This window comes from Chinchilla lanigera, unplaced genomic scaffold (assembly GCF_000276665.1).
Source record: "Chinchilla lanigera isolate Chin_1 unplaced genomic scaffold, ChiLan1.0 scaffold00090, whole genome shotgun sequence".
NCBI classification, from domain to species: Eukaryota; Metazoa; Chordata; class Mammalia; order Rodentia; family Chinchillidae; genus Chinchilla; species Chinchilla lanigera.
Genome location: NW_004955491.1, coordinates 3,831,224 through 3,856,572, shown reverse-complemented (window position 1 = coordinate 3,856,572; position 25,349 = coordinate 3,831,224). Strand labels below are relative to the sequence as shown.

At 43.8% G+C, this 25,349-nt stretch overlaps 1 protein-coding gene across 1 annotated transcript in view; it reads right to left on the bottom strand.

Moving 5' to 3' along the window:
• Cntnap2 (contactin associated protein-like 2) overlaps positions 1–25,349 on the bottom strand; it is a 1,999,509-nt gene that overhangs the window by 125,938 nt on the left and 1,848,222 nt on the right. Inside the window, exons 19-20 of the mRNA XM_005404887.2 lie at positions 23,420–23,656; positions 15,620–15,753 (exon numbers count right to left, since the gene is read on the bottom strand). Coding sequence (XP_005404944.1) covers positions 15,620–15,753; positions 23,420–23,656 — 371 coding nt within the window. The remainder of the gene's footprint in view (positions 1–15,619; positions 15,754–23,419; positions 23,657–25,349) is intronic.

Below are 25,349 nucleotides of genomic sequence, written 5' to 3'. Positions count from 1 at the left end.
CTTTTTGATGTCCTTCCCTTGCTTTTTCTTCAGACCTATCAGCCCAGATTCTCTCTCTTACCCATAATGCCTTTTAAAAATTCCCACTTCCTGCACCAGTTTGATATTTTACTATGAGAGAAGGGGCAATTCTTCCGGGGGGGTGACTCCTGGAGAACATGACTCACCTATACTGCGGGGAGCACAGAGGATCCCAGCACTCTCGGGCTGGCTGAGTTTACATGTGTGCCCAGATTCCATTCTTTGCCAACTGGATCCATCAGTCACTCAGCAAACACCTCTGTGCCCAGGGGTGGAGCACAGAGCAGTGTAAAAAAGTTCCCTCTGAGCTGGTGTTAACAGCACATGTTTACATAAGCGGTGCCACGTCCTAGTACCATCCGTGTATTTCACTCTCGATGCAAACGACACAGACTGTAATCCACACACAGGTCTGGATTCTATGAGTGTTTGCAGAAAATACGATGAAGACGGTTTGGCTGATGACCACGAGAGGGCGTTTGAACACCGGCTCAGGGCCCTCTCCAAACCACATCCATCAACATCCTCAAACTCAGGACCAGCCCGGCCCTCTCGCTCCGCTGCGGGGCAGGGCAGCGGGCAGCCGGTCAGAACCTCTGGAGACACACTTACCTTTCAGAGAGCGGATACGTTCACGTGAGGTAGGAACCTGCTTTTCGGTTACCGGTGCCTAAGAAACAACCCGCGCTGCCTACTGTACTAAGAAATAGCTTGGAGAATTACAGTCTTGGAGAGGTATTGTAGTACACTGTGGCTGGATGTAACAATACACGTAATGCTCTGGACTTCGGGTTTCACGCTCGACAAAACACAAATCCAGGGACCTTATCTTCTTTCTTGAGAGATGGTTTATGTACTTCACCTGCTTGAGGGGGAAGGAGGGAAATGAGCTCCCCAAGCTGGGGCTTGTCAGCTCTGGCCGTGTTCTGGAGGAGGAATAAAGCTGACACCGGAGACCTTAAACAGGATTGGAAATCGCACTGTGACTGGCTTCCCACTGAACTGGAGACGTGGACAGCCAAGTAAACACATTTTTCTGGAGCGCTGGAATGGAGGGCCTGTCCGGCCCCGGGGTGCTTAATTCGTCTGCAGACCATCTGCTTCAGAAAAGAAATGGGGAATGTGGAAGCGTTGAGTCTTCTGCTGTTTCAGATCAGATGGGTTTGAAGGGGTAGAATTTACTTTTTGTGTTCTTCTGTATAATTTTTACGAATTGCAGAAGAGCAAGTATTGAATCCTGTAGGAAGGGATGAGTAAGATAAGGGGATCCTCCCACCACATGGAAGACCTTTAAAGGTCTGCTCAAATGCATGGGTCCCTCTGGTCCGTCCCTCCCTCCCCAGATGGTTCGTTCCCCCTTTTCGCTGCCCACGCCCGTTTATGCCCTGATTGGCACTTGGTCTTTATCTGTGTGATCGATGGCTGAGCTCATGGTGACATCAGCTATGGTCTTTGCTGTGATCTCCAAGATGCTGAGCACAGGCTGAAGTGGGTGGACTGCAAGTCAGTGGAAGGAGATTTAGTTCTGAGGATCTTGTTGGCGATTACCCTGATGGGATGGGTGCTCTCTTGTTTTTCTTCTTTTCTTCTAAGAAGGAAAAGGGAATTATGGAGGGAGGAAGGAAACCGGCATTTCACTGGGCCATAGGCTATGCTAGGTGTGTGTGTGTGTGTGTGTGTGTGTGTGTGTGTGTGTGTGTGTTGTTTCCATTGAATGTTTATGAACTCAGCTGAAATAGGTGGCCTTATTCTTGTTTCACCAGTAAGGAAACAGGTTTCAGTGACTCGCTGGAGAACACTTGAGCTAGTAAGCAGAAGGGTCTATTCGTAAGGACCCCTTTTTATTTATATCTTAATAACAACTTTTGCATTGAACAGTTTCAACCATGGGGTCCCTACCTCATCTCAGATCATCCTCAGGAGGAAATCTGGCTTTACGTGCTGTGGTTCTTACTATCCGCTCAAATTGTTCATATTCCCTTCTGCTGACTTTTTGTTCTATTATTTACAAAATGAAAGTCTTTCCTAGAAGAGAAATAGGTGGAACAAGTCCCTGAAGAAAAGCACACCAAGTGTGTAAGCACCTTTTGTCTCTTCCAAGGATGTAAATTCCTTGAGAGTAAAAGACATATTTTGTTTATTCCTTTGTGAGTCACCCCTTTCCTCCACCCATTAGTCACTGTCTACTCAAATCTTTCATGCAGTAGGTGTTTGGCACCTGTTTGCTCTCTTCAAACTAATGTGGGCCAAAGTTGAATTAGTTTTAATTGCACTTCTCAGTGGTAAGTGGCCTCATGGAAAGGTATTGGTGACCACCTGATTTTATCCAAGTCAGGCTTAGAAGATGGCTGCTGTTTGGGATTTTCCCACAATGCAGTGGGCTGGGTAGTGGATGGGATAAGCGATAATGTCGATTGGCAGTGTTGTTAAATTCTTAGTGATGTTCAGATGGTTTTAAATAGATGGAAAGTGCATTGTTAATAATATAGTCTTTTTGTTTGTTTGTTTTTCTTCCGGTACCAGGAATTGAACTAACAACCTTGTGCTTGCCAGGCAGGCACTTTTGCCACTGAGCTAAATCCCCAGCCCCAATAATATAATCTTGAACCACCTTGAGACATTTGTCTTCATAAGTGGAATCTTCAGATACCTCCACTGCCCCACAGTAATCTGGCTGCCCACACCTCCAAGTGTAGAGACGGCTTGAGTTCAAAGCTACACACCAGTTTGAAGGTATGCCAGGGGGAAGAATCTGGGGCTCTCACAGTTGGGTATCTTGTTTCTACTTTTTGGTCCTACTTTATGCTTGACCCAAATAATGAAAGCTTGCTAAAATACCTTTGATGGGCCAAAGATACATAGCTCAACCTAACACTAGAGAAGACATTTGCAAAGCTACCGAGGTCATGAGGTTTTTGATGTGTGTCACAATGATGAACAGGCTTCTCTCAATACCCAGAAGTATGGGAAAAATATACTCTGATGCATAAACAGACCAAGTTGATGGTTAAGTTTCCAATAAATGTAACCCCCCTCTTCTCTTCCCAGATGCCTCCTATGGAATCAAACCATTGCAATAATAGAAGGAACTAATAAAATGTTGACCTATGCTCTGTAGAATTAAATGCAAGTGAGTCATATTAAAGTGGAGAGTTCAGTAGTAGTGCTCTTGCTGAGAGTCCAATAGCGAGCCCGTGGGTGGGTGAGCTGCTCAGGGAAGAGAAGGTTGGGGAGTTCAAATGTCTCATCATTATTTGTGCAGTCGCCTCCCTTCCTGTCAAACACGCTTGTAGCACATAGCCAAGATTGTGAGTTCACCACCCAGAGTAGATGAAAACTAAATGAGCCAAAGGGAAGAGGCTACAGTACATGTAATTTCAAGAGCAAGGCTCTAGGCTACTAGGAAGTGCTACTACATAAGTGGGTCAGCTTTCTTTATTTTTTTCTGACATCCTTAAAAAGAGCCAGTGCTTCCAAACAGTGTTATTTTCTTTAATAAAGGCTTGAACAACCTCTGATATTAAAATTTTCAGGAGTGTTTACATCTAGCCACTTCTTGGGGTATTGTTCTTTATTGACAGGGAGTTCAGGAGCAAAGAAGGCATACATTTTAGGGGCTGGGGATTTAGCTCAGCGGCACAGCGCCTGTCTGGCAAGCGCAAGATCGTGAGTTCAATTCCTGGTACCGGAAAAAAAAGCAAAAAGAAAGAAAATAAAGAAGGCATACATTTTAAAATGATTCATCTGAATGCCAGGGTCTAATTTCAGTCTTGGCTCCATGTGACTAAAGAAAAGAAAGTTGCTCACATGGGAAGATGGGAAGTGATCTTCGCATTTACTGAAAGAATTGGGATGGAACTTTGATTGGTGTCTGATATCAAGAGCCATGGGACATGGGCCTTCAAGTCGGACCTCAGCTTTCTTTAATTACAAAAGTTAGGGTTTTATGACCCCAAGGAAGTGCTACTACATAATTTCTTTTAAATGATTGTTTCCTGCTATTGCATTAAATTATTTTTTGCTAAGGAGACTATCAACTAATTTGCTGTGCTAAAAATGAATGTTTTTCCAAATCTCAGTAGAATCTATCTATCTCTCTATCTATCATCTATCATGTAGTATCTATCTACCTATCTATCTATCTACCTATCTATCTATCTATCTCCTATCTTTCTATCTACTCTTCTCTCTTGTTTTAAGGGTTTGTGTCACTAGTTTTATAACATGTAGCTCATACTGTATCCACTTTACTTTTCTATGCCTTTTGTTCATTATTTAATAATATATTATACAACTCGTACAGCCACTTTCTAGCCTGGCTTGCTCTTGGCCTGTTAGAAGAAGCATCCTTCTTGGCATCTGACCTGGCCAATGTCCTGTGTTCAACATGAAACTGAGTACAGAGGTAGGTGTGCACCACAGAATATTATTCAGCCCTGAACAAGAATGGATCCTGTCATTTGTAACAAAGTGGATAGATCCGGAGGGCAGTACATCAAGAGAAATAAGCCAACCATGGAAAGACGAGTGCTCTATGCTGTCTCTGACTGTGGAAGTTGGAGAAAACAGTTGACCTGAATGGAGAATAGTGTTTACTGGCAGTTGGCTAGGGTGGAGGAGGGCGAGTGGGTAAAGAAGGCTGGGTCAGATCGGTGCATACCACATGGGTGCACTGAAGTATCTATCACACTGAGCCCTAACGATGTACATATAACACACAGTCATCAAAATTAGAGAAAGGGCTGGGGAGTCGCTATGTGATAGAGCCGTTATTGGTAAGCATGGGGCCATGGGTTCCAAAAGAAAAAAAAAATTCTTCCTTTATGATATATGATTAGTATACATCTATTAATTCATGTTTGTTGATTATTTAAAAGTGATTAACACACCAACAAGACAAAACAAACCAGGTGCAACACAGGCTCTAGTATATAGGTCTGGAGCTCTAGGCTCTGCTTCCTCACCTGTCAGTGGGAGGGAAGGGACCCACCTCCGAGGAGTGTGGCTTACATAATGCGCAGATTGAAAGCACCAGGAAGAGGATAGTGTGTGTTACTACTGCCGGCGAGTAGATAAAGGGGTCCAAAATGATGCAGATAGAGTACATCCAATTCCCCCAAATGAACAGGACTATTATATATCAGAAACATACATGAATATTTGAAAAAGCCTACTGATTATTCTTCATACAACTACAGCTACTGGTACCATTCCTAGCACTGTGACTACTGTCTTAGCGTTTTCTTTTATTGATGGGAGGCGGGATTCCTGACGTCTTTACTAGTATTCCCAAGAACCTTTTCAAATGAAAGAATCAGGGGCTGGGGATTTAGCTCAGCGGCAAAGCGCCTGCCTGGCAAGCGCAAGGTCATGAGTTCGATTTCCGGTACCAGAAAAAAAAAACTACAAAAACAAAACAAACAAACAAACAAAAAAACAAATGAAAGAATCTTCATTTGTAGATCTAGCAACTTTTCAAAAGCTGCTCTGACCACTTCTTTCCCAGAAGAGATAGTTCCAGCCTTTGGGGGCAGTGGCATTTTGTCACCCAGGAAAAAGGCTCTTGGTCCACCGCCTGCCCTGATTCTATCACCCTCTCCAGCTCTGAAGGAAACCCCAGCCACATTCATTTCTGGGTATGATCTGCTGCCCAGGTTTTTCTACCACCACCCCAAGAAACTCCAGGGAACACATTAGTGCCTAGAAAACTCATTTCCATGTGACCTTTACCTCTCTCCGGCAGCATCTCAGGCAAGCTGGCAAGTGTGAGCTTGGTTCTCTTGCCCGCGTACAAGACAGCCATGAAGCAACTGGAAGGGACTCTGGCTTCCTGGGTTCTGCATCACAGCCTGTTTCTTTCAAGCCCTGTAACATTGCTGGCTCCCTGAGCTTCTTAACCTCTGCTTTCTTATCTGTGAAATGGGGTCAGTAGCACCAGCCAATCCCAGCTCATAAGGGTGAGAGTAACAGTGCATGAAAGTATCTGGTTATGAGAGAAAGTATTTTGTGCACCACACTGCGGGGTTACTAGGCTCACATCCAAGTATAGAGACGTCCTGCTGGCTTGAAGAAGGTCCCCAGAAACAACTAAACACGTCCCACCTGCAGAAGGTGGAGACCCAGTGCCCCTTGCCTTTCAGTGAATCACCTTGATGGACATATATGGCAGCCCTGTGAGTCCATAATTGAGTTTCTTTTTATTTTATTGCCAGTGCTATTCCCTGCTCCTTCTCCACAATAAACATCCCTCCATGTCCTTCCGTCTGTCACGCGTCAGTGTTTACCCATCATCCTTCAAGACCTCACAGTGACAGTACTGAACCACTGTATCTTTTACTCCATTATTTTTGGGCGTTAGTACGAACAATCTTTTTCCATCCCACTCAGATGTTGTGCAGGACTTCCTCTGCTAGTTTCTGCCCAGATCCAGGGAGTTACCATTACATGCAGGAAACTTCTCACCTAGGAACACTTGCATTGATTTGTTATGTGAGTGAGAAATCTCCTGATTTTTGTTGTTACGATAGCTGATGTAAGCCTGACTAATATGTAAATTAGCACCTTGATGCAAGGTACTGTTCCCATGCCAGAAGCCTAAAATTTGTAGGTGGCAGATAATGCAGAAAAGGATCTTAAAGACTAGAAAGATGGGGATGGATCGTACAGTGGTCCTCCCCTACTTACAGGTTGGCCTTCTGTGGGTTGAGTTACACATGGTCAACTGAGGTTCAAAATATCCAGTGGGAAATTCCAGAAACAAACAACTCTGAAGTTCGTCATCACCTGCCCTTCTGCATAGCATGATGAACGCTTGTGCTGTCACATTCAGTACCCCCAGGACTGGAATCGTTTCTCTGTCCAGGGTATCTGCATTGTATCTGCAACCCGCTCAGTCATTACGTGGTCACCTTGCTCTACCAGATGGCTCTTCTGGGGACGGGAGTGCTGTGTTTAAGGCGAGCTTATGCCAGCGGTTCCCAACTGTTTTGGCACCAGGGACTGGTTTCATCAAGACGACTAGAGGATTCAAAGGAGCACCAACCCAGATCCCTTCAAGGCACAGTTCACGAGAGGGTTCTCACTGCTATGAGAATCTAATGCCCCCACCCCCCCAATCCGACAGGAGCAGAGCACAGGCGGTGAAGCAGACAGTGGGGAGTGGCTGGAAACAGCGGGTAAAGCTTTACTTTGCTCCCTGCTCTCCGAGCAGGTCATGGACCAGGACTGGTCCTTGGGCCTGAGCTTGGGGACCCAAGTTCTGAGCATAGCCTAAATTCATCCAGTGCCTCTGTCACTCCCCTTGCTTCATCTCATCCCATAGGGATTAGATCATCTCACAGTATCACAAAAAATGAGACAGATCTTTTGCACATGGGAAAGGGACCAAGAGCGGAGGGAGGGAGGAGGCAGGGGAGATAAAAAGAGTTAAGATGTGCTACGGACACACCTAGCTTCTCACGATGAGTACAGTTATGTACTGCGAACATGTACTAATAAAAATGAAGAGGTGTGACTGAGTAAAAACAAGGATGAGTGCATATTCTGGGAGGAAAGGAGAGACCGTATTTACATTTCCTTACAGTATATTGCTATGCTTTTTCTGTTTTATTACTATTGTTGTTGATCTCTTACTGTGCCTAATTTATAAATTAAACTTTATGATAGGTCCGTGTATGTGGGAAAAACCCAGTATACACTGGGCTCCATACCACCCCTGGTTTCAGACATCCATCTAGTCTTCTGTAGGTAAGTGTGGACACTGTGTGCAATGAAGTATTTTTTAAACTGCCAGCTTGCATCCCCTGGGACAGACTAAGTGCTCGTGTACCTGCAGCTTGAGATGGGATGGTCCTGGGTGCACTCGCTTCTTGCTGTCCATGTCAGGGGAGAGATGAATTCAGGAAAGAGTTCAGGAAAGAACTGACCAGATTCCAAGTAAAGATAAATGAAAGAGAATAGAGCAAAGTCCAGAAATATAGTGCCTTCCACCAGAGAGTAAGAAATTTACTGCAAAAGGCTCTGCTTGACAAAGGTGCAGTAAGACCTCCTAGTTCAACAGATGTCATAGCTCAGTGAATAAAGTTCAAATCAAGGGTCTTTTCTTCCCACCCAAAGCTTTTGTGCCAAGTGGCCTTAAAGTAGCTTAAGGGAGAGGGATGGGCACCTAGAAGCAAATGATTAGCTAGGTCCTCGATACATGTTTAGGGAGCACTTTGGCTGTGTTTACAAACACATGAAACTGGAAGAAAATAGTTCAGAAGCCAACTCAGGTGTTTTTTTTTTTTTTTTTTTTTTTTTTTTTTTTGTATTTTGAGACAGGGTCTCACCAAGTTGCTAAGTTGGCCAGGCTTGGACTTGAACTTATGATCCTTGTGCCTTAACTTCTCAGAGTGCTGGGATTACAAGCATGTGCCTAACTTAAGCTTTGAGGGAATCTTACTGGCAAAGGAACCACAGATCCGTTTAACCAAAAGTTTATGTATATAAACAACCCTTCGTGCAAATTTTACCTTCAGGAAATGGAGCCTATAGCTGGAGAGCCGCAGGGAGTGCATTGTACCCAGTGCTGGATTCAGAAGTGGCCCTGAGATCACAGATGAGGAAAAAGCTTCCCAAGGATGAGCCAGCGAGGCCATGAGAAGAATGGATGAGGTTTTAGCTCAAGCGAGAGATTCTTTCTGCTGAGGTTGGAGTCCTGGGGGTCAGGCAGTGGAGGGCTCTGGGTGTCAGCCCACCATGATTTCATCGCTGCTGGAGTTCACAAGACGTCTACAAATACGTCAAACTGCTGGTAGACTTCTATTGGATAAGCCTCTGAGATTTGGGGGGTCAATCAGTTCCCCTCTGTCCCTACCATTTAGCACATATTACTTGTTGCTAATGTTTGAACATTTCCTTTGTCCATTTGGGGGATTCATATTTCAATTAGCAATCGATGCAACTGTTTTTATACAGTTTGGTTGAAATTCTGACTAATCGCATGTAGCAGTTATCATCTTTAAGACACGGAATTCAGTGATTTTTAAAAAAAAAACTTTTTTTTTTTTTTTAGTTTTGAAATTTCCCAATGAAAACAATCAAAGTTCTGTTCTTTGTGATATCAGAATATGAGGATTTAATCATCGTTTTCATCTGATAACCTGGAATTATTTTTAAAGAAAGGTCTTATTTTGCTTGCAGGAAATCTGTTAACTCCTTCTTGGCAAAGACAAGGTGGCGCTGCAGTTATAAGAAGGAGCCCAAGTGACACATCTTTACCATCTGTGCCATTAAGTCTTAGAGAATGTAGATTCCGAGTATCTGCGCCAGAGAATCTATCCCTAGACAGCTCCGCTGTCTAACTTCCATCAAACTCAAAAATATAGGCTGGCTATGGGGAAAGAACAAGCAGTTCATTCATTTTTGTTTTCTAGCTAGTTTGATCAGGCCTGGTTGGGACCAGGCTGGACTATCTGAAAGCTGCCTCAACTCCTTGGCCCATCAATTGTCCTACCTGTGCCCTACTGATGTGCTTGACTTTCCCAAGGAGATGCAACACCAAACAGCGCTGTAAAAGACACAGGATAGAAGCGCCATGCACTGCTTTTGTAGGGGCCCACTGTGCAACAAGGAGGAAAAAGGACCTCTGCTGTCCCTGCATTTAATCAGAATCTGAAGAACTACAGCCAAATGCCTGAATCTGTAATATTTGGATGGTGGGTACATAAGGGTAATTTATTATCCTCTATGCTTTTGCATACTTTTGGACTATTTTATAACAATAAGAGAAAACATATTCTCATTCAGCATCTCAACAGCCAGAGGGATCTACTTTCAAACTTCTGTGAATATCTTCCAGACATCTCTATCTGATAATGGTCAAGGGCATGTGAGGAGTCAGGGGTGTGACAGATTTAGGTTCAGCTCTGCTTTTGCTACTCGCTGCTTTGTCAATTTGTGTGTTACCCCACAGTTTCTGAACACTGGTCTCAATATCTCTAAAAATGGAGATGATAATGGCACATGTCCCAGGAAATTTTTGTGGGACAAAATGAGAAAATGTGTCTAAAATGCTTGGCATGGTGTCTAGAACCTAGGAAGCACCCATACATGTGCGTTGTTAGCATGTATGTGATGTTATGTACATGCACCATGCCTCAGGTATTTTTCTGTGTCAGTATATATAGCCCATGGTATGAAAAAAGAGAATTATATATAAAATTTCAACCTATATGGGAATTGGTGTATTTTATCCTTATGGCTTGGGTACTTCTGGCTTCCAGAAGTTCAAAGCCAAATCAGTAAGCGTGAATAAGACATTATGACCGAAACAGTGCTGTGTTATTTCCCTCTTGTCTTGGATTGTGCTTTTCATGATGTTGTGGTTTAGATCTTGGTTGTCCTTTCAAAGCCTCACGTGTTGGGAAGGTGAATGGATCACAGAGGCGCTATATTCATCAGTGGATTAGCTCTGATGTCCAAAGGAGCATCTCCCTTCCTAGCGTCTTCCTTCTTTCTTGGTTTCCTGGCTGCTGTGAGCAGCTTTCTTCTGCCCAGACCCTTCCGCCATGCTGTTTCTTCCTTGGACCCAGCAGACCATGGACTGAAACTTCTAAAACCATGAATCAAAATAAACTTGTTCTGCTTTAAATTGGGGGGTCAGGTATTTTGTATCAATGATGAGGAGGGTGACTAAGACATATCTCTTTCATTCTCTGCAACCTCTTAGATCTCTTGTACAATGTAGTTGGGAAGAAAGAAAAGAAAGAAATAGGGAGGAACACACCATGGATGGCAGGAAGGGAGAAAAGAAAGCGGTAAGGATAAGTCACACAAGACACAGTCGTTGCTGGCCGTAACATTCCCCTGTGGACCCGTGCTAATTGGCCCGATCTCCCACTGCATGCAGGATTTGCTCAGGTCCTCTCTGCTGCTTGAGGTTTGTTTACATTTGCACTGGCATCCAGCCTTAAGCTATGATCCCTGATGCCACAGTGAGCTTCATAAATGACGCCACTTGAGGGTCGTCCTGGGTCCTCACTCACTTTGGTGTGTGATACAGGGGGGCACCAGCTCTTCATTATCTTTGTGGAGATTGGACACTTTATTTTTTGGCAGCAAATATTTCATTCAAGGTCAATTTCCCTCAAGTGCTCAGCACCGTTTCAGATGGTGCGTTCAGGGAATGTAAATTAATTTGATGTTAGCTTGCGCCAGACCCAGCTGGGAAAGCAAGCCTGATTTTAAAAACACCACAAACACTGATAAACATCATCTCAATTATATGACGTCTGAGCATTTATAAGTGCATAAAAGTTCACCTGAATTCCATAGCACCGTCAAATTCAACTCTGAAGTAGCCTTATTTTTGTTTGTTGGATATAAGTAAATTTCCATTGGAAATTATTTAAGTATTTTTGCCAATATGAGTGCGAGGGGGGGGCATCAGAAGTGACTGAGGATCTATGTGCATTTTATGTTTTTGTTCAATTATAAAAAGGCAACACGTGCTTCTCCTGGAAAATGAGGAAATATAGAAAACTCTAATGGAAACAGAATCGTTCCTAGTCCCTTCACCCAGAAATAATTACTACTAATGTTTTCTTATATCTCTTCCCACACGTTGTTGAGGCTGTAGAAGTTCTCAAGATGGATTTGTAGATTGTTTTAAAAAAGAAAATTCGAGTGTGTTTCGGCGTTCTGAAGGAATTTTCGGAATTACTGCCAAATTCTGCACATCTTCCCCCGGCAGAGAGAAAGCAGGGCAATGGGTGTGGGGCGGGAACCCTGGGACCCACATTTGCATGAGGAGGAGCATTGTCTTATTTTCCTCTACCACCTTCACCTTTTTCTCCTTCAGTTCTAGGATACAGCAGGGCTGTGGAGAAGACCATCGCCTGGCCCGGGGTTCCCTACACAGGAAGTCTTTCCCACCGCACTTGCGCTTCCTTTTTAGCCACGCCCAGGGACCTTGGTGCAGTGGCACCGGCTGTAGAAGATGGAGGAAGGCCGGGCTTCCCAGCAACTGGAGGCTCAGTTCTTACAGAGTTCCTCGCTGTTTGGAGGATGTGACTTGATCCTGTTAGGGCAACTGCATTGGATTAAGCAATGCCTAGCAGGTTAGTACGGCAGCTCCTGGGTGCATCTGGGTGGGTCACGGAGGCATGGCTTTGGGCATTAGATTTGGGCTCTGGTCTGTTCCTCTTTGACACTCTTCCCCTGCTCTGCTTCCTGGATGCCATCTTCACTCTGCCACCCCTTTCTGCCATGATTTTCTTGCTTGGAGCCAGACAGTCATGAGCTGAATCTCCTTGAAAGTGTGAGCTAAGTTAAGTCTCTCCTCCTTTTGGGGTCAGGCGTTGTGTCCCAGCAATAGGAAAGCTGACTATTACAGAGGGCTTCCCAGGTCTGTCTTCCCCAACTCAGAGCATGATGCACGCAGTTTCCATACTCACCATCCCACCTCCGCCCATGGGACTCATATCTGTTCTCTTGGAGAAGATTCCCCAAACTCTCCACTTTAATTGTAGGATCTGAATATGGACTGTTGGTTACGGTTCCCCTTTCCTTCTAACAGCATGAGTACATGACCCAAGCATGAGTACACGACCCAGGACAGGCTCTCACCAATTCTTTGGGATTTTAAAATGAAAATCAATGACTCACCCCTGCAATCCTAGCACTCAGGAGGCAGAATCAGGAGGATTGCAAATTTGGGGCCAGCCTGGGCTACCTAGTGAGTTTAGGACAGCCTGAACTACACGATGAAACTCTGTCTCAAAAGGAAAAAAAAGAAAAAAAAAAAAAAAAAGAAAAGAAAAGGAAAGAAAAAAAACTAGGGAAGGCATGACCCAGCACTGTGGCAACTGTGACCTGTGGTATGTAAAGATGGAGCTTGCAGTAAGAAGTCGTTAGCCCAGGCCTGAGAGAGGTAGGGAAGCAGGCAGAGGAGGAAGAGTGCAGTGGGCCCCATGAAAGGGAGGGAGTTAGGGAAGGAGGAGAGAGATAAAGAGACTGGCCCAATGGTACTCTAATCCATAGATTTAATCTTCTGTGTTCTCAGGATTCTCTGTCCAAGCTCTATTTTTCTATTTCTGAAAACCTACGACCTACCCTAGACATTTTCCCTAACAAGTAGTTTCTCATCTTTTACTTTTTGTTATTTGCAGCCAAAAGAATCCTGAGCAAGAATCAGACTGCACCCTGCCCCCTTTCCCAGGCTGCTGGCTTTTCTGCGGTTCTCTGGCTTCTTGGACAATGTGATCTCTGGCTTTCTGTCCCTCAGAAGGCCTAAACTGCCCCCTCCACCTGGCCCAATCGTGAATCCCGTGTGGCAGAGGGTGACGGGTAACCCCGAAGAAGTCTGTGGCTGTGGTGCATCTCTTTCATTCTGTCTTCAATGCTAATCGTGTGTGTCTTTTAACTTTTAATAATCTTTTGCAATGGTGAAATGGCAAGATAGGTCACTTTCCTTAAAGGCACTGACAGATCGGGTGGTTTCATTCTAACTGAATGCCGATGAGCACGTTGTCCCTAAAATGGCATAAGACCATCCGTCTCCTGGACTGTGGCTTTTCGGAAGAACATTTGAACCATGGGTAAAGATGAGCTTGATTTGTGCAATAAACCATGTGTGGTACCCAAGGTATGGCGGGCATTGTGCTAGGCTCAGGGACCCCTGCCGGCGCTACGAAATAACCTTATCTAGTCCACGGTCAAGAGATGCTGTACAAGCTGTAACAGCATATTGTTATTTTCATAGGGAAGACCTCTCTTTAAAATACCCCCTAGCATTTATTGCTAAAGACCACACACAAACTCTGGATCAAGTTATGAATTTGACACCCACCAGCTCTCAAAAGAGACAGGACTTCTGCCTTCTCTTTGCAATGCAAACTTCCTGCAGCAATCAGGCATCTGAATAAGGTTGAAGGGGCTGCAGGGCTCCTGCCCAATGACACCGCACTCTACTGACAGAGCAGCATCGTCCTGCTGTTCCTTGTCCTGACAGGTATCTATTTGGAGCTCCTTCCAGAGAGAACAGTGACAGCTCCCTCCTTGATCTTCTGGCTTGGTTCCCGGGGAGACCTCTTCATGCTATGTTTTATTCATGGTGTCTCCCAAGCTGGTTTCTCTATTGTAAAAGTCAGTGGTGGGGGCTGGAGCGGTAAATGAACCTGAAATAAAACTTGAATGTCATACTAAAATCGTCCCTTTGTGTGCTAAAACCCGACAGCCTTGCCTGAGATTCTGGAAAAGACTGTTTGGAGGATTTTTAAGGCAGAGCTTTTGCAGAGAAAAAATATATAGTTATTTATATTGTGTTGGAGTCATGGAAGAAGTAGGTCAGAGGAGCCAAAAGAAACCATGTTGGGAAACGTGATGAGCTGCAGACATCCGAGTGTGGTCGGGAAAGATGGAGCAGTGGAGGAAAGGGCAAGCCTGATAGATACTAAAATGATGGAGCCGTCTAAAAGTACGAAAGCCACAATGGATGCGCTGGGTAAATATTTATTCTGCCGCTCTCCGATTTCCTTACCATCAGTTGCTTTCCCTGTAATATTAGATCAGCCCTCCGTATCCTGGAATCGATTTAACCAACCGCAGATTGAAAATACTAAAAAATAGACTTGCATTTGTACTGTGCATGTATGGATATTTTTTTTCTTGTCATTATTCCCTAAACAATATAGTATTACAACTATTTACATAGAATGTACATTGCATTAAGTGTTTTCAGCAATTTGGAGATAATCTAAAGTTCCTGGAAGGATATGTGTAGGTTACATACAAATATTGCACTGTATTTTATGAGGGATTTGATTATCCTGGGATTTTAGTATCCATGGGAGTCCTAGAATCAATCCTCTGTGAATACCAAAGACTACCTGTATACAAGATGTGATGAAAATATATGGCGAATATTTAAATCTAAAACATTTATCACGGTCAAAGACACATTGTTATTAATGCCCCTCAGAATACCCCCTCTTACCTTGAACACACTTATCCCATCATTCCTGCCACTTTCTGAAGTAGTTATGGAAGTCCTCCTTTGTTTCTTTAGGAGGCGTGATCAAAAATATGGTAAATGTGGTTGCCACATGCCATCCGATAGAAAGGCAGAGTTGTAAAAACACGGCTGTGTGTCCTCATCTGCCTTATTCAGCAGATATGGCACTGTGCACCTCCCGGCTCTTCCCCAGAGTCAAGGTGTCCATGAGAGGTAAAGGTTTTGAATCAATTCAGGATGCTGAAGCAGCCACGCAGTGCAGCTAAGGACACTTACAAAGGGAACTTTCAGAGCTGTTTCAGAAAGTGGCAAGAATGATGGGATAATTGTGTTCGAAGTGAGGGGGACTGTTTTGAAGGGGAATAATGACAATGTGTCTTTCACTGTAATGCACTTTAAAAATTTAAACATTCGCTGTATTTTTCAGTGATGCCTCATATATATTTTTGCTCCACTACTTAAGCACTTGTAGTATAAAATATATGTGCTCTTTCATCTGCCTGTCCCTATGCCTTCAAGAAAACCAATGGCCAACCATCACAGTGCATAGAGACTCTAACCTTACATTATTCTTGCATGTGTGCATGATGTGTGCAGTGTGCATACCTTGAGAATGATGACCTTCTCATGACGGGTGATGTTGACGCTGTGGGGCTGCCCGTTGGCCATGTTCCTATGGTCTACATCGATATTGTATGGCTCTTTGGTGCCTCCCAGGTTGTACCGAATCTGTAAGTTTCCTACACGAGAAAAGGAAAGAGACCCCGTGATTTCTCTGCTCCCTCTTTTCCTCCCAGTCTCACATCCTCCACTCCTGCAGCTTGGCATGCCTTAAACTCTGCCTCCTCCTCCTCCGTCCATTGGGAGCAGAAGAGTTTTGAGTTGAGGTTAACAGCAACAGGCCCGCATGGATTCACAACCTGCCAACCATGAACTTCACACACCATGGTCTCAAAGTTGAAACAGCAAAAGGTATAAATGTTCCAAGCTGAGACCTTGCCTGGAAACAGAATGAGGACATCGGTGGTATAGGACTGCAGAGGTCCTTTTGGACTCCACACGGTACTGTGTGAAATAAAAAATAAATGCAGCGCGCAGAGATGGGATCATTCTATCAGTAATAAAGTGTGATATTTGGCATATAAAAGAATCATGAGTTTGCAATGTTAAAAATAAACATAATTGTCAAAAATAAGTACTTGGGGTTTTGAGTGGCCTCACTGAGGCCAGAAAACAAAGTAATGAATTTCGTTGTGGGTTAGGGGTGAGCCAAAATTGAAGGCAAAGCTGTGTGCCCCAGGTCCCCTGGTTCTGTCTCAAAGACAAGTTACTTCCTCGACTTTCTTTGTTTTCTCCTCGGTTCTTCTCAACAACGACAACTAATAATCAGACAAGACTAACAGGACGTTCTAGGTCTTGCTTTCAGTCCACTCACGTAGAAGCCATAGCTTTATTTCTTATTTACGGTTTTTGAAAGTCATCCATTTTTATCTCATATTTTACTCAAATTGGGATTTTGGGGCTGTTAATAGTGTTTGACAGCTCGGAGCTTTAAAAAATAGAGGCAGCAATCTAGCAAGAGTTTGACCAATTGTAAATCACCTAATGGATTCTCTGCTGTTTCTTTCACTTTCCTTCTGGCAAAACAAAATGGGTAATTCTGATACTTAAGCTATGGGCTAAAACAAGATGATCACAACTGAGAAATAAACAAAAAGAAAAGAGGAAAGGAAAGGAAGTCCACTTGCAATCCCACCATCCAGGAATAACCGAACGTCTTGACAGCCTCTCCTGCCAGACGCTGTGCAGTCAGACATAAATAAAGGCAATGCTTTCTAAATGTTGCCTCCTTATTTAGGCCTCTTAGTATCATACACGCCATTTAAAATGTAGCACCACCTTCCTGGGTTTCAGCAAAACATTTGTGAAGAAAATCAAGAATGAATTGCAGTTTCTATTTTTGCTTTCTGCACAAAATTCAATAAGCCTTCACTAGTTCTGAGTTTTATCTTAGCACTTTAGCTTTTTCTTTTTTTGGGGGTACCAGGACTCGAACTCAGGACCTCATGCTTGCCAGGCAGCACTGTGCCACTGAGCTAAAGCCAGCCCTTGCTGGTTATCTGCATGGATCACTTTCATACCTTTAGATATCTGCTTTCATGTTATCGTCTCAGTGATCATTTCTGTGACTTCATAAAAAAACTGGAAATTACCCATTCCATTTTTTTGGCCAAGCCTTCCTCTTTCTGACTATATTTTCCACACAATAGTTCTCACCATACATCATACTGTAGATTGTGTTTAGTTAATTTGCCCGACCGTCCTTTCTTGCTTAACTGTAAGCTCCATGAGGGCAAGAATGTTTTGTTTCTATTCCTTATGATATTCCTAATACCTTATGGTATTCCTTTATACCCAGCGGCAGGAATAGCGCCTAATTGATAGACAGTAGATGCTTAGTGAGTGTTGAATAACTTCATGGATGGTTCCTTTGTTTCTATATTTTCTTCACTCCCAATGTTTTTTTTTTTTTTTTTTTTTCAAAGCAGACAGAGGGATCTTTTAATTTTTTTAAAATTTTTATTATTTTGGTTTTTTTTTCTGGTACCGGGAATCGAACACATGACCTTGCGCTTGCCAGGCAGGTGCTGTGCTGCTGAGCTAAATCCCCAGCGCCCCCAGAGGGATCCTTTAAAAATGCATAACTGGGAGGCTCAGGCAGGAGGATCACTGTGAGTTCGAGGCCAACCTGGGCTACAAAGTGAGCTCAAGGCCAGCCTGAACTGCATAGCGAGACCCTATCTCAAAAGGACAAAAAAAAAAAAAAAAAAAAAAAAAAAAGCGTAATTGATTATTTCACTGGTTCATTTAAAATCTTTCAAAGTCTTCCGACTGTGCCCAGGATGAAGACATCTGTTCTTAATACAGCTCATCATGCCTTGCCTGCTTGAGTTCTGTTTGCTACTTTATTTTCAAATCAGGCTTTTCTTCTCGCTCTTTTTACATCCAAGAGAACTTGACTTCTCTGATTCCTGGAAATTCCTGTTCTCCTCCCACCTTGGGGCCTTGGAAGATGTGGCTTTCTCTTTCTGAGCTGCTTGTCTTTCCACCACTCAACATTTCCTGATTCTTTTCCTTTTATTCTCATTGCACAAAGAATAATCTCTGTTTGCAAGTGAAGGAGATGATTAGGCAAATGTTTGGCCACACACACCACAAGCAGGTTGCCTGTCCTAAGTTTTTACTCCTGTTGCTCGGACAGTATCTAAAAGTGGTCAGTGTTCTTAAGTCTACAGCTGCATTGGTTCAGCCTTCACGTATTCATTTTTTTCACTTCTTCACTTACTGTGTTTATAGGCAAAGTACAGCTTTCCTCAAGGTCTGAAAAATGGGCTTCTTGTTACAGGTGCAGAGTTCATGTTTCACATAGACAACTGTCCTCAATCCCCAAGCACGGGCTGGGTGCTGTGTGTGAATCTGAGCCCACAAAGACACAAAAGAGGAGGGGCTGGGGATTTAGCTCAGTGGGCACAGCGCCTGCCTGGCAAGCACAAGGTCGTGAGTTCGATTCCTGGTACTGGGGAAAAAAAAGACAAAAAGAAACGAAAGAGGGGCCTGAGCCTGGGTGCCAGAGCTCTGAGGAGGTGGACATCGTGGAAATCCTGGCTCTTCCCTTCCCGATTTGTCTCTGCCAGTGGCCCCTTTGTGTTCTCCAGCTCTACTAAAGTCAGCATTGTTTTCATTACTTTTCTCTTTTCTGGCTCTTTTGGCTTTGTAAGTTTGATTTAAAATTCCACTAAGCGCTTCACTTAATGGTAATAGAAATTGTTTGCTTTGAGGGGACAAAAAGATGAGCTAGAACTTTAAATTTATATATGGTGAATGCCCATGAACAATCGTGGCAATATTCTTGACGAATAAAATTCAAATGATATATTTATTCCTTTCAAATCATAGCAGAGGAGGAGCCCTGAATGATGGTAAGGAGAATGTTAATATTTACCCACTCAAGTAAAATATTATTCAAATGGAGAGATACTTCCCTTCTACCTTGTGTTCATCTCCCAAGTGAATTAAAGCTGTTAGATGGGGCTTCTTTTTTTATTGGCTGCAGCAAATAACACGCTTAACAGATTTATTCTTCCCTGGTCATCATCATTACCATCAGCAAACACTTACAGGGTCCCTACTGCAGGCAGGAGATGGAGTGCGGGGAGCTTTTCATCTCTCTGGGAAGACAGGGCATGTTTATAACAGAGACAGATAACAATACAGTAGATTAAGTGCCAAACAAATGACTTTGAAAATAAGTGTGATTGGAGTGTAAAGGCAGGAGAAGTCACTGAAAGGAGGTGAGACTTGATCTGGCTTAGAATTAAAGGCAGAGGGAGGTAAGGTCTGGGAGCATCATGGGCGTGGACGGCAGTGGGCACAGATGGCCACGTTATGTCTGGGAAGACTGGGTTTCTTGCAAAGAGTGGCGGATGTTGGATAGGTGGGAAACACGGACTGATAATCATAACTGCTAACTCTTATCCATGGTCATGACATGTACATACTATGAGGCACTTTAGATTTATTTGATTTTCATGATACTCTAATGAAGGGGACACTATTTTGTAAACCAGGAATCTTAGGCATGGAGCTCTTGAGTGCCTGGAGCAAGTAGCACAAGGTAAAGGAAGAATTCTGTCTTGGTTACTTTCCTCTCGTTGCTGGGACAAAATACCTGATGCCCAAAATTAAGGAAGGAAAGGTTTATTTCGCTTACAGTTTGTGGAGGTTTCAGTCCATACTTGGCAGATTACAAGGCAGACTGGCACATGGCAGAGAGCTACAGCTCATGGCGGCAGAACACAGCAAAGCAACAAGCACTCACAAGGGAGGAAATGGCCAGAAGCACCCTCTTTCTCTCCCTTACATATGCAAACTATCCACCCCAGGGTGGGTGTAGCTCTCACACCCATAATCAATCAAACTCTAAAAGCCAGCCCCAGGGCCGCATGAGGCTTTGGGGGACACCCAGACACAAACCATAACAAATTCAAATCCAGACATCCAGGTTCTTTTCTGCCACCAGGCTGGCGGGTCACGACTAGAAGCTTGTGCAACCAGGGACTTCTCCTGGCTTCGCTGTGGGCCACCTTTATGTGTTCACTAGAGGTGTACCCGGATGTTCCCACTAAACACCACCCATAAAGGAGGACAGCTCTGGCCATGGGGTGGGGGTGATACTGGAGCAGCCACGGGCAGAGAGACGGGTGCAGCCGGGCTTCCCAATGGGCAGGGGAGCGTCCAGGGCAAGGTCCCCCAGCCCAGCAGATCTGTGAGGGGCAAGGTGGCCAGACTCTCTGGAGAAAGTGGTGCCTGCAGACACCACTGCATCCATTAACTCATGTGCCACTCAACTGCGATTAGCATTTTCTGTGGCACCACGACGTGAATGATATTGGAAAGCACTGAGTTAGAAAGTGTCTGCTTGGGAGAGCAGTGGCGGGGCAGTTGGGCACGATGGCAGTTGAATCCACCAGACTTATTTGCCTGAATGGCTGCCAATAGAGGAGGACAGCGTGTTATGAGTGGGGCTCAAGTGGCTGCAGGGCCAAGATGAAGTTCCCGGTCAGAGCAAGGATGCTCTGGGTAGCTGCTCTGGGATACAGTGACTGGAGTTTTCAATATGTGAGGTTTGCAGAATGCCAGGATATTTAGCTAAAGCCTTTAATTTGTTTATTTTTTTTTTTCCCTTGAATGAATTTCTCAAATTTATTTCTAATTTTAAATTTCAATGAATAAAATGGGCAGTATTTGGAGGGTGAAAAGGCCAGATTTTCACCAGCAGCTTGACAATGTTCACATCATTTCACTTCTCCTAGGGAAGGCGTAGGAACAAGTGCTACCTTCCAGAGTTGGGTGGCTCACGGGGATTAACTCATGTGGAACACCTAGGATTGTGCTAGGCTCATGAAACAAAAGTTGCGTGGGATGGTGGCCACCACTATGGAAAACACTGATCACAGCCCTCACACCATGCGTGTCCCCAACCACAAGCACATATGCATGCAGTGGTGGGCATGGACACCAAGAATGTGAGTTATCACATACAGCTAGGACTCCAATTTAGTGTGGCAGGGATTTAGGGCCAGGTAACACGGTATATAAGGGTACAGGTGAGTCAAATTCTTGACAGCCTCTCTTCTGGGAAAGGGTGGGAGAAGCCACAGGACATGTGTCCACAGTGAGGCATGTATGCCTGGGTAGGGACATGTATGGATTAAAACCTATTGACTGATCCAGGTCAAATGCATTGATGAACCCTGAGGAGCAGGAGTTGTACACTCTCCTGCATGCTTTCTGATGTTACTTACTGCTTTTTTCCGATTAGAAAAGTGACATTTGATCAATATGGAGCACTGACATGTACAGAAGAATATCACTCAGGAGAAACAAATCACCCATAATTCAACCAGATACTTCAGGCTCATATTAGCGTTTTCCCCTCCATTCATAAGTGTTTTACAGAGTTAAGCTGATACGGATTCAAGCCTATATCAGTTTTTTTGGCTTAGCATTATATTATATAAAAGTTGACTATGTCATTAGCCTTTATAAATATTTTGAATGGATAAGTACTATTCCATTGAAAACATAGATAATTAGAAAAGTATTTTACTAAAGTTGAAATTCCAGGGTCTTTTGCAACTCTTATTTTCATAGACAATGGTATGACAGATATCTTCCTGGTGACTTTATGTCTTATTTCTTTAGGAACAGTTTCTGAAAGGAAAAAATTTCTAGAGAACATTAATTTTCTGCCATCATTTTAATCTACAGAAGGGGATTAAAAATCCCTATTTTTTAAAAACTTTAGCTGAATTCAGTTAATAATTTTGGGTCCAAAGGAAAAAAATCTTGGTCTATACAATGTTACAAGGGCATAGCCATTGAAGGGTAAGAGAAGAGGGAGACTAGGAGAGAGATTCCCACATAATTTTTATGGGAATTGAGTTAGAGAAGCTTCTTCTTTTTGGTTTCTTTTTTTGTCTTTTCTTCCAGTACCGGGAATTGAACTCATGACCTTGCACTTGCCAGGCAGGCGCTTTGCCGCTGAGCTAAATCCCCAGCCCCGAGAGGTTTCTTCTTTCATATATGTAAAACATTTTCACTCATAAAAAGTGAGCTTAAAACTTTAACCATGTGAACTCAAGTCTTCAGAGAGGAAGAAGATTCCTCAATCAGTAGCTTGTTTATACACTCCAGGACGGGCTAGAATCCTCTCAAAGATCTCACTGAAGGACCAAAGTCCATGTCTGTGTTCCCACCAAGTTTCTCTCTGGTCAGGGCACAACTGATGATCAAGATGGCCCTGGGCATGACAAGTGAAATATACCCTGCTTTCAGCAATCCTCATTCCAGGGAAATATGTGGGGAAGTAAAACTCTGAATGGCTTAGGGATGAAAACATCTTTAAGTTTCTGTTTCTATTTAAAGTTTGCATATTCAGGAGGAGTGTTCCCATACTCAGTTGAGGCATAGGGTAGCCAAGGAAAAGACTGGAGAAAGGAGAGAGGGCCTACTTTGGAGTCCATTTTCTGGGACTGGATCCACCTTCTGAGACAACACTAGCTCAGGACCAGGATGCCTAGGTCTAACTGCAGGTTTTCTGGGGCCATTGGCTGACCCAGCTCTAATAACCATATCCTTAACTATGCAGATTTGATTCCCCATGGGCTTGGACTCTGTGACAGCTCCTGTAAGTGCCATAAAAAGTAAAAAACTCCACCATTTGGTGAAAGGGCTGAGTCAATCTCCTTATTACTCAGACCAGGCCCTCCATCTCCCCTCAAACCTTAAGGCTTAAAACATCAAGCTCTTCTCACTGGCCCACTCCCGCCTGTGGAGTGTATCTTGTCTTTTCTTTTTCAAATAAATCACTGGTCCTACTCTTTCTCTTGGGTGTCCTGCTCATTTCTTTGTTTAGGACATCAAGAACCTGGATAAGATCCCAGACCTGGTGATATTGTCGTAAATTAGGATAATTCATTGATTTATATAACATTCATTTTACTACTTCAAAGCTCACCTTGTGTTCAACACGGTAGTGAAGGTATGTATTTGATAGGAATAAAAAAATCTTTTTACACATGAAACAATCTCATCTTTATGTAATAAGATTCTTGAAAAGAACCTAACGTGCCTCACCAACATCACTGAAACACATTGCTAGAAAGCACTCGACATATTGTTTTCTTGACTTCCACACAGAAAAATGAGGTTCAAAGAAGTTAGATGACTTGTTCAATATCCCTTGGGGAATAAAGAACAAACCAAGAACAGTCTAGACTCTTACTAGAACACTCTGTCTGCCCCCTGTTAAAATGGCAGAGGGTGAGTCACGCCTGTCCTTACCGGAGGGTTTGACGAGCACAGCCAGGAAGTCTGTGGTGAGAGAACTGATGTAAAGAAGGATGCAGGGAGCCTTGGTGGTGCTGAAACTGAAGTGGATTTGCTCCTGGGCCAGGTCCGGGGTGGAGTGCTGCTGTTCCAGAGAGTTCTCTGCTCTGTTGCCTGCGTCTTTGGCATTGGCTGTGGGTGCCTGGAAGTTATAACGCAGCCACATCCCCTCTTCGAAAAATGCTCCCACATCTATTGGAAAGAAAAGACGGCATTGAGAAATGAGGCGAGGTCTGATGCCAGTACTGGAAACATTCGAAACTTGGGGTGACTGTTGACTTCATCAAAGACTTCAAAGCAGTTCATGGTGGCAGACTGGCCTCAGGAAGGGCGCCCGTCAAGTTGAGTAAATGTCTGTGCAGGTGGATGTTATTTCACCACCAACAAAATCAAAAACATTAAAAAAGAGTGTGTCACAGAGTGTGAAAATGTGTGGGATTAAAAAAAAATAGTAATGAAAATTGAAAACCTAAATCATACTAGAAAAAATTCCATGCACCCTGCTCAGACCAGATAGCTGTTTTTTGTTTTGGTGTTTTTTTTTTTCCGGTACCGGGAATTGAACTCACGACGTTGTGTTTGCCAGGCAGATGCTGTGCCGCTGAGCTAAATCCCCAGCCCCCAGATAGCTGTTTTTTAGGTGAAAAAATATGCTGAAAATAAAGGCAGGATGGCAATGTAAGCCCCCAACTTAGGGAGCACATTGAATCACCCTGTTTGAGATTGGATTTGATTTGGATATTCACAGAGAAGAGTCCATGACAAACCCTAAGATCTGGAATGCTTTGTGACAGAGTTTCAAATCACAAGCTGTGCTGTTAGAGAGAACTAGGTTCATGTTGAGCCCTGGGGTTAAGGAGCTGTATGGCCTTAAGGAAAGTTGCATTATTAACCAACTTCTCCAGGACTTAGTATTTCATGTGCAAAGCGAAGAGTGATCAACAATCACTAAAGGACACACTATTATTAATATTGAGAAATTAGGAGAACATTCACTGAGCCTTTCTATATTCCTCTTTTCTGATGGTTAATCAATGCTGATTGGCTTTTAATCAGTACCTGGCAGACAAGCTAGGTTCCCCATGGCTTGCTCGATGTTCTGAAATTAGCCCAGACTCACTGTGAGAGGCTGGCTAACCTGTGAAGACTCTTCTGGCCCTCGTAGTTCCTGTGCCATGGATCTCTATGGACGCCTATCCGAAAGCGCTTCTCAAACTTTATCGCCCAAAGAACCTATTATTCTCACAACACTGGACATCCCAGGAAATTAACACCATGCAGAATATATTTTGCAGATCACCACTCTATGTTATAATTAATATAATAGGACAAATTTTGATGTGACTCTTTCATCTGGGAATTTTGACATTTGCTGCCATTGATGAAGTCAGCACACAGCTGTGGGTCAGGTGGTCGGGGAGTTACTCGTGGCCCTGTCGATAGCCACCTATGTTAACTGGGGTCAATGGCTTGAAACTCTCACCTGTATTTTCCTTCTTAGAAAACTGAGACCTCCTTGGAGACTGGGAGGATTAAATAAAAAATGTATAACACCAAGCCTTGTGCCTGGGATATATAAATGGCCAATAAAAGCTTAGTTAACTGCCATGCCATTATCTACTGAGGGTGATAGGTGCCTTCCTGAGCCCCTACCTCCTGCTGCCATGTACACGTGATCTGCAATCCACATGGCCCTGCTACAGAACACATTGCTTCTCACTGACTGGTGATGGAGGCTTCAGTGGACTCTAAGTCTTCAGCTGTGGGCAAGAGGGTGATACTATATTCCTTCTGGCCCTTTACTCCAAAGACTTTTGAAAGAGAGAAAGGGGGAGAGAGAGAGAGAGAGAGAGAGAGAGAGAGAGAGAGAGAGAGAGAGAGAGAG